We start from the raw sequence: 15,265 nt of genomic DNA, 5'->3' as shown, positions 1-15,265 counted from the left end.
GAGGGCTCTCAGTGCCATGACAGAGTCAATGCTGCCTGACCCCGGCACCGCCGGTGCGGGTAATACAGTCTCTTCAGGTGACTGTCCTCTGTCAGCACAGCAGAGCGGCACCGTTCATGATCACGGTCCCGCAGACACTCCAAGTCCTGTCGGCATGCCGGACACCACTGGCAGTCCCGGTGCTGTTTTCCTCGGTACTGGTCGCACTCGCTGCACCGGTCGGTATCCCGTTCGCCGACCCGCTATCGGCACCGTTCCGACTCCTGGCACCGGGGCAGGTACCTTGACTCCTGTAGCCTTTCCCCGAGCCTCGAGATCTCGGTCGACCTCCCGACACCGTTCTGGTTGCGGGTCTGGATCTCGTTCCAGGTACCGATACGCCTCCCGATGCCGGTCCCCGGTGCCGAGTTGGGCAAGGTCCGAATGAGTCAGAGACTCTGCCTGTGCCTTCTTTTAGTACCTCCATGGCCGTCCGGACACGCATCCGTGTCATCCCATATGCGCAGATTTTATGCTCAGGACCACGATCCTGATATGATGGCCAGCGGGCGCCAGCCCAGAAGCAGAAAGAGGCTTGGCGAATGAACCTGCTTGGCCGCCAGGTGTACTCTGTAGGGGCCCTGCAGCTCTGGGTAGCAAAGCAACAAGCCTTGCTTAGCTGCGATAATTATAGCACCTGGGTGAAGGAGTTTCTCCCTCAAAACTCCCACCTGGAGTTCGCTGCCGTCTTGGAGGACGGGGGAAAGAAGGTTCCCAGAGCGTCCCTCCAGGCCTCGTTGGACGCAGCAGACTCTGCGGCCAGCACTCTGGCCTTGGGTGTCGCCATGAGGTGCATTTCATGGCTTCAGGTTTTAAACCTCCGGCCGGAGCTGCAGTATGCCATTCAGGATTTACCCTTTGTTGGTAAAGGCATCTTTGCGGCAGAGACAGCCCCAGACTGCAAAGTCTGATGGACAATAGGGTCCTAATGCGTCTCAGCATGTATACGCCAGCGACCAAACGCAGGCCTTTCTGTCCCCAGCCGCCATACTCTGTGCCTAGCCAGAGGCAGAACTCTGGCAAACGGCAAGGCCAAGGTGGTCGCAGACGAACGTCAGGACCCCTAAAGAGCCAAAGTCAAGGTCCCTCGCAATTACCACTGGGACCAAAGACGGACCTTCCAAGGTTCGCCTGAGGGCGGTGTACCAGTCACAGGATGGGATCCCGATCCCGCTTTCTCCTGGCATGGCCCCAGTTACTTTCAGATCGCTGGGTCCTGCGCACGATGGAGCATAGGTACCACCTTTAATTTGCTCCAGCCCTGTCCCCCTTCAGCGGACGAAAGGGGTAAGGGGTTTTACTCCCATTATGCCCTAGTCCCCCACTCGAACACAGGTCTCAGACCTTCCTGGTCCTGCACGGACTCAACCGGTTTAGGATAAGGTTGAAGTTCTGCATGGTATCCCTGGGAACCATTATTCCATCCTTGCCTCCTGGGGGCTACTATGCCGCCCTGGATATGAAGGACGCGTACTTTCGCAATGCCATCTTCCCTCCGCACGGGAGATGCCTCCGCTTTATAGCCAACGGTCAATACTCCCGGTTTACGGCCATAGTCGCTGCCTACCGTCGCTGATGTCGGATATGCGTTTTTCCGTATCTGGACGATTCGCTTATCTGAGGAGACTCTGAGACACAAACCACTCAGCGCGTGGGCATCGTCACGGTCTTATTCACCGGTCAAGGCCTGCTGTTTACTATAGAGCAATCCACTCTGGTTCCCACGCAGAGGTTGGGCTTCCTAGGGGCTATCCTGGTCTCCTACCTAGCCGGAGCCTGCTTATCACAACTGCGATTTTAGGCGATGGCAACAATCATCTGAGGTCTGAAGGCTTTCCCAACGACCTCAGCTCGTTCTTGTCTCAGTCTCCTGGGTCCATGGTTGCCCGCAAGTTTGTAACCAAACACGCCAAGCTCCGCCTCCGTCCTCTCCAAGTCCGGCCCACCTCGGCGTACCGCTTGGACAGGGAGCCAATGGTCATGGTAGTCACCGTTCCCTCGAACGCCTTAGGCTCCCTAGAGTGGTGGCTAACTCCCTCCTTGGTGTGGACAGGGATGCGGTTTCATCCGCCCCAGCCCTCACTGCCCCTGACGGCGGACGCCTCATCTCTCTGCTCGAGTGCTCATGGTCACCTCCGAGCTTAAGGCCTTTGGTCTTCTAGGGAGCTGGCATTCCTCATCAATGCCCCAAAAATGAGAGTAGTCCGCCTGGCATGCCAGGGGTTCCAGCGGCAGCTGCGAGGCCGTGGTATCTCGGTGTTTACAGCCAACACAACGGCCAGGTGCTTCATAAGTATTCAGGGGGGTCATAGTCCTCCCCCCTTTTTTGTCAGGAGGCCATCCATTTCCGGGTCTTTTGCATGGCCCACTCGATGGAGCTGGCGACGTCCTTTCTCCCAGGCGTTCGGAACGTCTTAACTTTTTGACTCAGCAGGTCTTTCCTGTCTTACGAGTGATCACTCTGCCCCATGTGAGGCGTCCCGCTTTCCGGAAGTGGAGATGTTTCCTCACACAGACCTGTTCGCTCACCGCGAGAGCAGGAAATGCCAGGTGTTCTGCTCCTTCCAAGGTCTCTCCTCGGAATCGATCTTGGACGCATTCCTGATGCCGTGGAAAGGCCAACTGCATTATGCCTTCCCACTGTTCCCACTGGTTCATTAGGTCCTGCTCAAACTCCGCAGGGGCAGAGCGCGCATCATCATGATCACTCCAGAATGGTCCAGGCAGCGCTGACGTACCACGTTGCTCGGCCTGTCAGCCCAGACCTCATCACTCAGGGCAACGACAGGCTTCGTCACTCGGACCTGCAGCCTCTTCGCCTCACGGTGGCTGCTGCGTACCTGAGTCGGGGTGACAGGCAGCCTTCCACCTGGTCAACGTACCGGGCCAGGTGGAAGCGTTTCTTTTACAGCTGCAATTCGCTCGATCTTGCTCCTGCTGAGGTCTCGATCCCCTCTATTTGGCCTGCCTCTGGCCTTCAGCGGCAGGACCTGGCGGTATCATCGCTGAGGATACACTCAGCAGCCATCTCTACCTTCCAGCAGGCTAAGATGGACGTTCAGTGTTCTCACGCTCTATGGGTTCGAGGTCCCTCAAGGGCTTGGAGCGCTTGCACCCTCGGGTGCGCCGCCCAGCCCCGACCTGGGACCTCAACCTAGTCTTGGCCAGACGGGTCTCTGAGATCAGAGCTCTTACGGGGGTTCCGCCGTACACTAGGTTTCACAAAGACAAGGTGCAGTTATGACCGCACCCGGCTTTCCTCCCTAAGGTGGTTTTGGCCTTTCATGTTACCCACAGCTCAACGCAATGGGCACAACCGTTGCACTCCTTGGACATCTGTGGAGTGCTAGCATTATATTGTGCTGACAGAACCATTTCCTAAGGTGCCCCAGCTCTGTCCCGGTAGCGGGCCAAAGGGAGGGCTTGCTTGTTTTCCTCTCAGAGGATCTCATCTGGGGTGATGGCGGACATCCCCACTTGTTATGATTTGGCTCATATTTCCCCAAGCCACATCACCGTGCATTCTCCAGGGCTCAGGCTTCATCTGCCGCCTTGCTGGCTCGTGTTTCTAACCACGAGATCTGTCGCGAAGCTCCATTGGTCCTCGGTCCATACCTTTGCTTCGCAGTATGCCCTGGTTCAGCAGTCAAGAGAGGCTGTAGCCTCTGGCTCAGCAGTTTTATTCTGCCACATTTCACTCCGACCCCACCGCCTTTGTAAGGCTTGGGATTCACCTAACTGGAATGGATATGAGCAATCACTCGAAGAAGAAAAGACGGTTACTCACCTTTGTAACTGTTGTTCTTCGAGATGTGTTGCTCATATCCATTCCACACCCGCCCTCCTTCCCCACTGTCGGAGTAGCCGGCAAGAAGGAACTGAGGAGCGGGTGGGCCGGCAGGAGTATATATCAAGCGCCATGGTGGCGCCACTCTAGGGGGCGACCTGCCGGCCCACTGAGTTGCTAGGGTAAAAGTTTTCCAACGAATGTGCACGCGCGGCGCGTACACCTAACTGGAATGGATATGAGCAACACATCTCGAAGAACAACAGTTACAAAGGTAAGTAACCGTCTTTTCTTCAAGATGACTCTGCGTCGTCACACTTCCATCTGTCTTTTGCAGAGGAGGAATCTGAGGTGGTAAAGGGAACTGCACCCTCTTACATAGCCTTGGAACTTCCAGAGACACTAAGGGGAGGTATAGGAGAGGGCAAAGGAACGCTCAAACAGTTACTGCTTGGAGAAGGTTTTATTTTTGGGTGCGGTTAGGTGGTGCAATACCCATAACTATGAATATGCAGAGTCCTTTCGAAGAACTCTGGCTACAAGTAACCTTCATTTTCAGACCTTGTTGAGCCAGTCTGGCTATTAACATTTTTGATAGGTGATTTTTAGCATACCCCGTAGACATTATAATTATTAGGTCTTTAATGAATTGTGTGGTGGCATTTTTTCACTTATATCTGGTTTTTGGCATCTTTGCTGCTGTTTATACAGAGATTATGAATATGAGCACCTTTATGTAGATAATGGCAACCAAATCAACATCTTTCATTTTATCAACAGAGCTGCACCCCTAGCCCTCTAGCCCGCACTGAATTCCTGCTCTAAAAGATAGACTTTTATAGTATGTCCTCAAGATTAATAAATTTAGGACCAAGTGGATTATTCCTAAAATTATTTAAGTTTATCACAGTAACGTGTTGGGGCTTCATTTTGTTATGTACTCTACAAACACATTACAAAACACTCCTTGTCTCAAAGAGCTTACAGTCCAAATAGACAAGATGGAATGTGGGAGGGGAAATAGAGGCACGACAAGGTGAAGGGATATACCCATGGTAAAACAGGAGGTCAGTGGCAGAATCAGGACTAGAACTCAAGTCTCCAAGTCCCAGCCCATTGGACCACACTTCCTCTCCAAACTGAATGGTCTTTCATGGAAAATACTCTGCCATCAGCTCTCTGCTGTATCGATGAGGTTCTAGTTGGAGTATCTCTGCAGAATGAGGCAGTGTTAGCTCAATGCAGAAGGACAGATGGGTTGGAATACTTAAGATTTGAAACCTAAACTATCAAATAACATAATGCTTAATACTGAAAGTAGGACGAGACAATTTCTGAAAGTTGGTCAGCTCCTTGTAAAGATGCAAGAAAACAGCCTGTAATACTTTAGTCTAGTGCTAAAAGGGTTGACTTCTGAAGTTGCCTGAATGAAAGTAAGATGACTTGGCCACCTAGTTATAAAGAGGATTGGGTACTGCAACATATATAGATCAAAGCCACATGCAATTGTAATGAGAATGAGTTTAAATATGGAGATGTTAAAATTTATTGTACAGTAGCTGTATTGCAATAACATTTGACATTAATGAAGTAAACAAGGCTTTATGCAGAAGATGCTCCGAAGAACCTTGATATGTGCCCTACAATTGTTTTGCAGTAAGAGAGGAAGCATTGCTTATGAAGTAAATTGCTCTTAATTTGTATAATTAAGGCCAGTTTATTCAGCTTTAGGGCTGAAAACTGAGGTGAATGTATATTTGATTTATAAATCATTGCAACAAACTCTGAAAGTGTGTGTGTGTGTATATATATTTTATTAATTTTTATGCTATTTAACTTTCTGATTCTGTAGAAATTACATTTTTGTGTTGAATCTGGAGCTTGTTTTATTTTGAATGAGACATGACAATCTGGGCAGAACAGATTTGTCTATTTTTTTTCCAAGTATTTTTATTAAAAAAGCAGTTATGCTCTGAAAACTGGCATTGTGTGTTTTCATGTTCATGTCTCAGTGAGTTCCATATCAAATTTGCAAAGCTAGTTGGTAAAATGATGATGGCTTTAACTTCTGGCTTGGCAGTTGCAAAATGAGATCTCAAAATCAGTCTCTCTTCTCTAGGATTTGTTGGAACATAGTTAACATTCTGTTTAGTGTATGACTCAGGAAAATTTTTTGGCTTTCCTCTGTTTATATTTGCTCTGCAGCTCTAATGAGTAAGAGCTAGTGTGACAGACCCAGACCTGTTGGGTGCAGGAGTCTGGTCTTATCGGTAGCCCTGCCAAAGGACCTCCCCACAGCCTAAGGGGAGGATCCACAGGACTTGGATAACCAAGTCTGGTGGAAGGCAAATATACTGGCCACTGGATGAATAGTTTTCTGTTCCCTGAGTGTCCAGAATGGGCTGCCCTAGAGCAGTCAGGAACCTGCTAGAACCAGTTAAGACAGGCAAGCTAATTAAGTCACCCTGGAGCCAATTAAGAACTTACTAGAATCAATTATGGCAGGCAGGCTAATCAGGACACCTGGTTTGAAAAGGACCTTCCAACAGTTAGTGAGGGGTGCACAAGGAACAGGGAGTAAGAAGGCATGCTGCTGGAGGACTGAGGAGAACAAGCATTATCAGGCTTCAGGAGGAAGGTCCTGTCGTGACAATAAAGAAAGTGCTGGGGGGAGGCTTTACACTGGGTTCCAGACCAGGGCCCTGTGGATAGCAGCTGTCTGCATCTCCTGTAGCAGCTGTGTGATAACTACAACTCCCTGGGCTATTTCCCCATAGCCTTCCCCCAGCACCTTTTTTATCCTCACTAAGGGCTGCTGTGAACCTCTGCGGTGAGCAAATCCATCAGAAAGCGCAGGACCCACCAAGGCACAGGAGGAACTTTGTCACAGTAGTAAAAATGAAATTTTGTCAGAAAATTTTTTTTTGAATACACATACAGGGGTCTCATCTGCTTAGCATGAATGTGCCTTTCCTGCAGTCAGCTTTCTGACCGTAATCACATTTTGGTGTTAAATTTATTCTTCTGTGCCACTGTTTAGGTTAAAACTCCTCCAGGGTCTCCTGCTTGTTTTCATGAGGTAGATTCCCAAATGTATGTCAGTGTTGTATGAATTACATTTAAATATAAAAAGTCAAAAATGTCTTAGTTGATTCTGAAATCCTATTATGTGGTTTTCCTGTTATTGCTAGATTATGCAGCATACGGTGTAGTGTAAAATCTCCTAATTTGAAGACTTGTGTGTTATTTAGGGTTATGATAAAGAAAGATACACGTGCTGGTGAAACTTGCTTATCACTGTGTATTATAAATGATGTGCTGCTTTTCTCTGCCATATGGAGTTCTGGTCATCCATATTTGAAAAAATAAAATATTAGCCCACTTTTTACCATTGTCTGGGTAAAGGGATAGTGAGACTTTGATATTTCTCTTCAGTGAAATTTGAAAAGTAATACACTTTATAAATGAAGAATTAACTTTCAGCCAAAAATAAAACCTTATTGTTTTTCAGACAGAAAACTTGGAGAGTACAATAACCATACCGGATATCAAATTACACAGCAACCCTTCAGCTTTTAATGTTTACTGCAATGTCCGCCATTGTGTTTTGGAGTGGCAGAAAAAAGAAACATCCTTAACTTTGGCTTCAAAGAATACTGTGCAAAGTGGGGATTCAGATAGTGATGAAGAGGAGGAGTCCAAAGAGCCCCCCCTCAAGCTTCCAAAGGCAAGTGACCCTGGATACTTCTTCATGTGTAATTACATAGTCTACATGGCACATCTTTGCCAGTTTTATTCATCAACATTAATTTAACCCTTTCTCAGTTGGATTCTTTTACTTTGACAAGTTATTAGGAACACAGTAATTGTCATATCAGGTCAGACCAGTATCCATCTAGGCAAGTATTTTCTCTGACAGTGGTGGGTACTAGATGTTTCAGAGGACTGCAAGAAACTTTGAGGTGGTCACTTGGAAATAAGCTACCCATAGAAATTTCTTTTTAACTCCCTCAGTTAGAAGTTGGCTTATTCTCTGATTTATGAGGGTTTATATTACTTCCAAACATTTAGTTTTTCAATTCCATGTAATATAACTGGATATTTTCATCCTCCATATAAATATTTTGTTCTTTTTTGAAATCTTGCTTAGCTCTTGGCTGCAATGTTTTGTGGCATTGATTGATTGTCGGTCTGTTTTATTAAGATTGTGGACAGAATACTTCAGTAATAATAGCTTTTAGAATTTAATGACTTCAGTGATTTTGCTACGAGTGTATAATAGGATGCTATTCAGTAGTGGAATATTAGAAAGAAAAGCTGGTGGGAATGGTTAAACTGCATCATTTTTCTTACCTGCATATTTTATTTCCTCATATGTCCAATTACCAGTTCCATTTAGCTATTGAGTATGCCTGTTGTGAATTCTGTTTTGCCCACCAATTAGTGTTTATTTAATATGTGTAATCTATTAATATTGTTTCCTGTCATCCTTCCCTGATGTGAGCTCAAAGGGAGTTGAGCAGAGCAGCTTCACATAGTTCTTTTTTATGTGACTTCTTATGATAAGGTTGAATTAAATACTACTAAAATTGCGTTTTTTATGTTGGTCTTATTGTTGCCTGGAAAACAGGAATCTTACAGTTGTTTGAGTTTACAGATATTTTGTCATGAAAGGTTAGCTTGCAAGCCCAGAGGATTTTGGTGAACTTCAGAGGGACTTAACCACAGTACATAATTGGGCAACATGGCGGACAAAATTCAGTGTTGACAAATGCCAAGTAATGCATGTTGGAGGGGAAGGATTGGTGATAGTAATGCACTTTTACAGGGTTCTAAATTAATTATATATCTCAGCTCATTGAAGGCTTGCTCAATGTGTAGTTTCAGTCAAAAAAGTAAACAAAATATTAGGATGCATAAGGAGTGGGATGAAGAATAATATGAAAAACAGAATGCCATTATGTAAATCAGTAGTATGGCTTTAGTACTGCTGACCCTGTATCCAAAAGGATATTTGAGAATTAGAGGGGACAAAAATGATTAGGGACATGGAAAAACATTTGTGAAGAGAGTATAAAGATACCTGTTGTTTGTCAGAAAGGAAATAAGAGAGAGCCTATAGAAGAAAGATTGGGAACTTCTGTTCTTCCTGTCTCAAAACAGAAGTGCCAAGGGGATTGACGTTCAGCACAATGTAAGAGTGGTAAATTGAAAACTGATAAAACCAATACTTTTCACACAGTTCTTAAATTGTGGAAAATTGGAACAGGATGATTTTTAAGCCTAATAACTTAGTAAGGCTCAGAGGGATTGGATGCTTATGTGGATACTTTGTAATAGTTACTGCTAATGAAGGACAGAAGGAGACAATAAACTCTGTTTTTGGACATATATCAATCTCTTAACTACAAGTATTAAGTTAACATCTTTGAGGGGCAGGATGACCCCACATATACCTAGTGTGTTTTTTTTTTTTGTACATTCCTTTGAAGTATGGGGTGCTGGCCACTTCTGGAGACAGGATATGCAGCTAGGTGAATTGTGAATCTGATCCAGTATGGCAATTCCCATATAAAGGCATAGGGCCTGTTTTCTTTGTAAATTTGGTTGATAGCTTCCGAAGGTGGAGTTGTAAATGCTGCCTACCTTGAATTGTTTACTTGCGAGGGAAGGGATTTGTAATTTTTTTTTAAAGTAGAGAATATTCCATATTTATTGACTTTGTCACCTGATCAAAATAGTATGAGTGACAGCTTACCTGTGTAAATGTGAAAAAACAAGCTGTTTTAACATCTTTAAATACTATTTGCAGTTTCTAGAAATATTTTCAGAGTGAGGCAATGTTAGAACAGTGTGGATAAAATTTTCAGAAGTGATCTAGGCACTAGATTTTCAGTTCTTTTGGTACCTAAAAATGCAGTTGGTCATCTAGTGGGGCTTTAACAAACACCTACACACCTATATGCCAGATTTCCATTGTAATTTGGAATTAGGCATATAAATTGCTTAGCTATATATCTGCATCATTAGGCACCAAAGTGCCTTTGAAAATATGGACCATTTGGAACCGAACAGCCTGTGCATTACCAACCGCTGTGCATTACTTGTGGTATGGACTGTGTTACGGTGCAATTAAAGTCCAAGGATGCAGTTTAGTGGACTTTCACTGCTCTGTAGCACTGTTCACATGGTGAGTTACTGTCCAAGCAAGCTGATTCACACTATAGCTTGGTGCACAGTATCCCTGGGTAGATAAGCCCTGTGTCTTGTTGAAAATCCTTAAGATTTAGGAGCCAACGTGCCTAAATCACTTTTGAAAATGGAACCTAGACTCCTAAATCACTTAAGTGCATTTGCAAATGTTATCTTCATGAATAGGTGAATTGCTTTGATATTTTGTGTGTGTGTGTATATATAAAAATAAAATACTGGATTGGCATAGGCCACTGAGTGCATTTTTGTTAATTTGATATAAATGAGGAGAGTTGTTGCAGAGGATTTGAAGTCTCATTTTAATAATTACTAGACTTAATTCCTTTGAATAAGATACTGGGCTAAATAGAGAATATTGATAAAGATCTTTTATGGAATAGCTCAGTGGTTTGAGCATTGGCCTGCTAAACCCATGGCTGTGAGTTCCATCCTTGAGGGGGCCACTTAGGGATGTGAGGCAAAATCAGTACTTGGTCCTGCTAGTGAAGGCAAGCTGCTGGACTTGATGACCTTTCAGGGTCCCTTCCAGTTCTATGAGATCGGTATATCTCCATGTTTGTCAAAGTGTCAGAAGGATGGAAGTTGGAAGAAAAACTTTTATACTTGACTTTTTCCACTTTCACAGCTCCTCCGATGCTAAGCTTTTTAAGACTGCGATTGAGGTCTAGTTTATACTAGAAAACTTGATCACCATAACTATGTTGCTCACAAGTGTGAAAAATCCACACTCTGGAGTGGTGTAGTTAAACCTACCGAAGTCCCAGTGTAGACAGCACTAGGTCAGTGGAAGAATTCTTTTGTCGACCTAGCTACTGCCTCTCAGGGAGGCGGATTACCTTCACTGGTGGGAGAATTCCTCTTGTTGGTGTAGATCAGGGGTTGGCAACGTCTGGCACGTGGCTTGCCAGGGTAAGTATCCTGGTGGGCCGAGCCACTTGACTGCTGCTACCGCATCAGCAGGTTCGGCGTATTGCGACTCCTGCTGGCCGTGGTTCACTGTCCCAGGCCAATGGGGGCTGCGGGAAGCAGTAAGGGATATGCTGGCTGTGGCTTCCCACCACCCCCATTGGCCTGGGACGGTGAACCGCAGCCAGTGGGAGCTGTAGTCGGCCAAACCTGCCGACATGGCAGGTGAACAAACTGGCCTGGCCTGCCAGGGTGCTTACCCTGGCGAGCCACATGGCAGAGGTTGCTGACCCCTGTTGTAGATAATATCTGTACTGAAGAGCTGTGCCACTGTAGCATTTTAAGTATAGACAAGCCTCTGGAATGCTTGTTTTTAATTTAAATCCAAAATACTTTTCCAGTAGACAGTAAAGCTGGTAGTTGAAAACAAGCTGAAATTTATTGTGCTTTTTGTACAAGATGCATTAATAAACCTCAGTGAAATCTCTGGTTTTGTTTTCTGAACTCTGATAGGCCAACTAGCAAACCAAATTGTTTTATGTAGGCTTCTATTTGAAATGTAGATCTGCAAGAAAAATTCTTTGGAGGTTCCTGTAAATAGATGTTGGAGCAAAATTTGCTGTTTTCCTAAACTGCTGTGTGTCTTTTAGTCTTGATGGAAGAATTTTATATTCTTTCTATGATGAAAGTGTAGTTATCAGTGGTTCACAGTCATGCTGGAAGGGCATAACAAGTGGAGTCTGCAGGGATCAGTTCTGTTCAATATCTTCATCAGTGATTTAGATAATGGCATAGAGAGTACACTTATAAAGTTTGCGGATGATACCAAGCTGGGAGGGGTTGCAAGTGCTTTGAAGAATAGGATTATGATTCAAAATGATCTGGAGAAATGATCTGAAGTAAATAGGATGACATTGAATAAGTACAAATGCACTGCATTCCACTTAAGAAGGAACAATCAGTTGCACATATACAAAATGGGAAGAGACTACCTAGGAAAGAGTACTGCGAAAAGGGATCTGCCGGTTATAGTGGACCACAAGCGAAATATGAATGAACAGGATAACATGGTTGCAAAAAAAAAGCGAACATCATTCTGGAATGTATTAGAAGGAGTGTTGTAATCAAGACAAAGAAGTAATTCTTCCACTCTACTCCGCGTTGATTAGGCCTCAGCTGGTATTGTGTCGAGTTGTGGGGGCCACATTTCAGGAAAGATGTGGACAAATTGGAGAAAGTCCAGAAAAGAGGCACCAAAATGAATAAAGGTCTAGAAAACATGCTCTGTGAGGGAAGATTAAAAAGTTGGATTTGTTTAGTCTGGAAAAGATATTGCCTCTCAGCCTTATAATAGTTTTCAAGTACATAAAAAGTTGTTACAAAGAGGAGGGAGAAGAATTTTTTCCTCTTAATCTCTGAGGATAGGAGAAAAAGCAATGGGCTTAACTTGCAGCAAGGAAGGTTTAGGTTGGACATTAGGAAAAACATCCTGTCAGAGTGGTTAATCACTGTAATAAATTGCCTAGGGAGGTTGTTGAATCTCCATCATTGGAGATTTTTAAGAGCAGGTTAGAAAAACATCTGTCAGGAATGATCTAGATAATACTTAGTCCTGCTATGAGTGCAGAGGATTGGACTAGATGACCTCTCGAGGTCCCTTCCAGTCCTATGATTCTGTGAGACAAACACGTGTGTCTGCTTTGGACACAGTTGGATTAAGAAGCCCAGTAATGAAGACACTGGCCTTGGTCCTGGAATTGAATTCCATGATTGTTGCACAGGCAGTTCTTAATTCATATGATCTGATAGTGAAAGCCTCTAAGGCACCACTGGCATTGGCTTCTGCGATAAGAGCCGAGCCCCAAGAAAAGCCTTCTTATCAGTCGTCTTTTGGTTCCAAAAATGATGGCAAGAGATCAGGCTTCTGTTATCAGGGACATATTGCATCCAGAAGATTAATCAGATCTGCTTTTTTTGGCATCAGATCCTAACCTGAAAAATTAGATGTAAATCCCTGTGTAAATCTCAGTTATGGGTTCTAAGGACAGCATCTGATCTAAAGTTTGCTCTGGAAGTATCAGTAGTTTCATCATCACCGATTCACACAGCTTCATTGGTTACTGTGGTAGTTGAAATTAACCACACAAATCTGCAGTCAGGTTACATACTAGAGCCACGAGACCAGTTAGGTAAAGTGGAGAAGATGAAAGCTCCAACCAATTATCCTTCTCATATTTCGACTTCTGTGAAACAGAAGAGATGGGATAAGCGATCTCATTTTTCCCAGAGACTTGCCTGCTGCCCCCAAGAACACCTTTGAGCTCACACGGTGAAATGATGTTGCCTTTTTCTGCTAAACATGCCAAGTCCTTTAGTTTCTCTAGTTGTCTTTTGAATCTGCAGTCTGTGCTTGTTCGATCTACAGAGGAACTGGATTGAGTTAGGCTTTCAGAGGACCCGTTGAGATTTCACATTCAGGAAAGAGTACTTCTGGACTTTGGGCTTGTGCTGCCTTATTTTCTAGAATATGAGATGTTCCTAGAATTTGTGTGGTGTTACTACTGGCAAGTTCCACCAAAGGATGCATGATCCTATTAGTGTCGTTTCAGCAGCACAGAGAGATTGCACAGACGCTGTTGGAAAAGCTTGCCCATTGTATCCGAGCTTCCCAGATCTGGCTACTTCTCCTGTCTTCAGAGAGCATTGTCACTTTATGATCCCTGAAATTCAGTCAGCAGAAGGAGAGCCTGCAGCTCAGAGTACCAGCAACTGGAGCCAATAATGGAAACTGACTCATCAGCAAATGAATTGTTGAGGTGGCTATCACTACTTCTCGTTCTGAGGGCACTTTACAATTCCACAAGTTTGTAGATAAGATGGCCATGACTTTAAAACTTCCATCTATAACATTGGAAGAACACTCCCATTCTGTATTTACGTTTTGGGTGTTCTGTCAAGGAGTGAAGACTTTCTTCCAGTTGTAGGTGAACTGTTGCAGCCTGCAAAAGCAATGCAGTGTACCTCTTGAAAAAAACAAAACCAAAAAACCCTAAGTTACATTATTTGCTATATAAAAGATTCTCCTTTGTTCATGCCCTAAGCCTTAGTTGTTAGTAGTGGCAGCAGTCATTAGCTCTAGAGGAGGAGATTTGCATTTCACATCCTCCAGCAGGAGGGGAAAATAGATGGAGGCAACTGGTTAAAAAAAGTGTTTGCCATTGTTTGCCTTGAAGAAACAGTGGCTAATAACCAGGCAGTTATGTTGCGATATCAGAACCCAGTATGGGAAAGGTTTTCTGCCTAATACAGGCAGAGGAGAGTCCACTGATTGTCCTTCATATGTGAACAAATGATACTTCTGGATTTTCATGGGGACGCTTCAAGGAACACTAGATGAGGCTGGGAAGGATGCTTAAAGAAATGGAGGCTAATGTGATGTTCAGTGAGATTCTACCTGTCCCTAGAAGAGGAGAGTAAAGGGTGAGACAAGATTATTATGATGGCTCAGACCGTGGTGCTATATAGAGGGCTTTGAGATAATTGTCCACTGGGAGACATTCACAGACAGAGAAGTGTTTTCATGGGAGGGAAATAAACTTCTGAGATGGAGGTTGACACAACTGATTAAAGTGCTTTAAATTAGGAATTCACAGGAGATGGTTGGGAGATACTCTTGTAATCTCCATGCCTGGTTCTAATCCTGAGTGGGGGAAAAAATCAAGTAACAGAGGATATAGTGATGGAGAAAGGAACAACAGAGGATAGGAGAATGGATATCAAGAGAACAGATACTGTCTGGGATATTGGCACTAACAGTCAGGCAGGCGATACTGGTAGTAGAATGACTATACTTAGTCGTGTGAGGAATCTTGGTGAAGCCAAGCAGAAACAACTAAGATGTCTTTACACCAATGCAAGGAGCCTGCGTGACAAAATGGATGAACAAGAACTCTTGGGTCAGGAAGTTAAACTAGATATTCTAGGGATAACAGAAATACGGTGGAATAGTAGTCATGGCTGAAATATAGGTATTGAAGGGTATGTTCTGTTCAGAAAAGACAGAAATACAGGTAAAAGTGGTGGAGTAGCATTGTATATTAATGGTAAAGTAGGCGATCCAGAAATTAGAAGTGATTGGATAAAATGGGGAATCTCTTTGGGTCAGAATCACATTGGTGAAGAAAGATGGAAAAGAGGCTTCACTGGGATAATGCTTGGGGTATGCTAAAGACCCCCATGATCTGATTTGGATATATGGGTAGGGACTTCTTTATATTTTCAATGAGATAATCATAAAATTTCCAGTAGTATTTATGGGAG

General features: G+C 44.4%; 1 protein-coding gene across 14 annotated transcripts in view; it reads left to right on the top strand.

Annotated features, from left to right (window-relative positions):
* The window catches only part of MYCBP2 (MYC binding protein 2), a 463,608-nt gene that overhangs the window by 44,760 nt on the left and 403,583 nt on the right, over positions 1-15,265 (top strand). For all 14 annotated transcript variants that reach the window (XM_030566987.1, XM_030566958.1, XM_030566968.1 and 11 more), the window contains exon 3: positions 7,338-7,553. In XM_030566987.1, the coding sequence (XP_030422847.1) occupies positions 7,338-7,553 (216 nt within the window). The remainder of the gene's footprint in view (positions 1-7,337; positions 7,554-15,265) is intronic.

The sequence above is a fragment of the Gopherus evgoodei genome, chromosome 1 (assembly GCF_007399415.2).
Source record: "Gopherus evgoodei ecotype Sinaloan lineage chromosome 1, rGopEvg1_v1.p, whole genome shotgun sequence".
Classification (NCBI taxonomy): Eukaryota; Metazoa; Chordata; order Testudines; family Testudinidae; genus Gopherus; species Gopherus evgoodei.
Note: the sequence above shows the minus strand (reverse complement) of the source record. Positions and strands in the feature narration are given on the sequence as shown.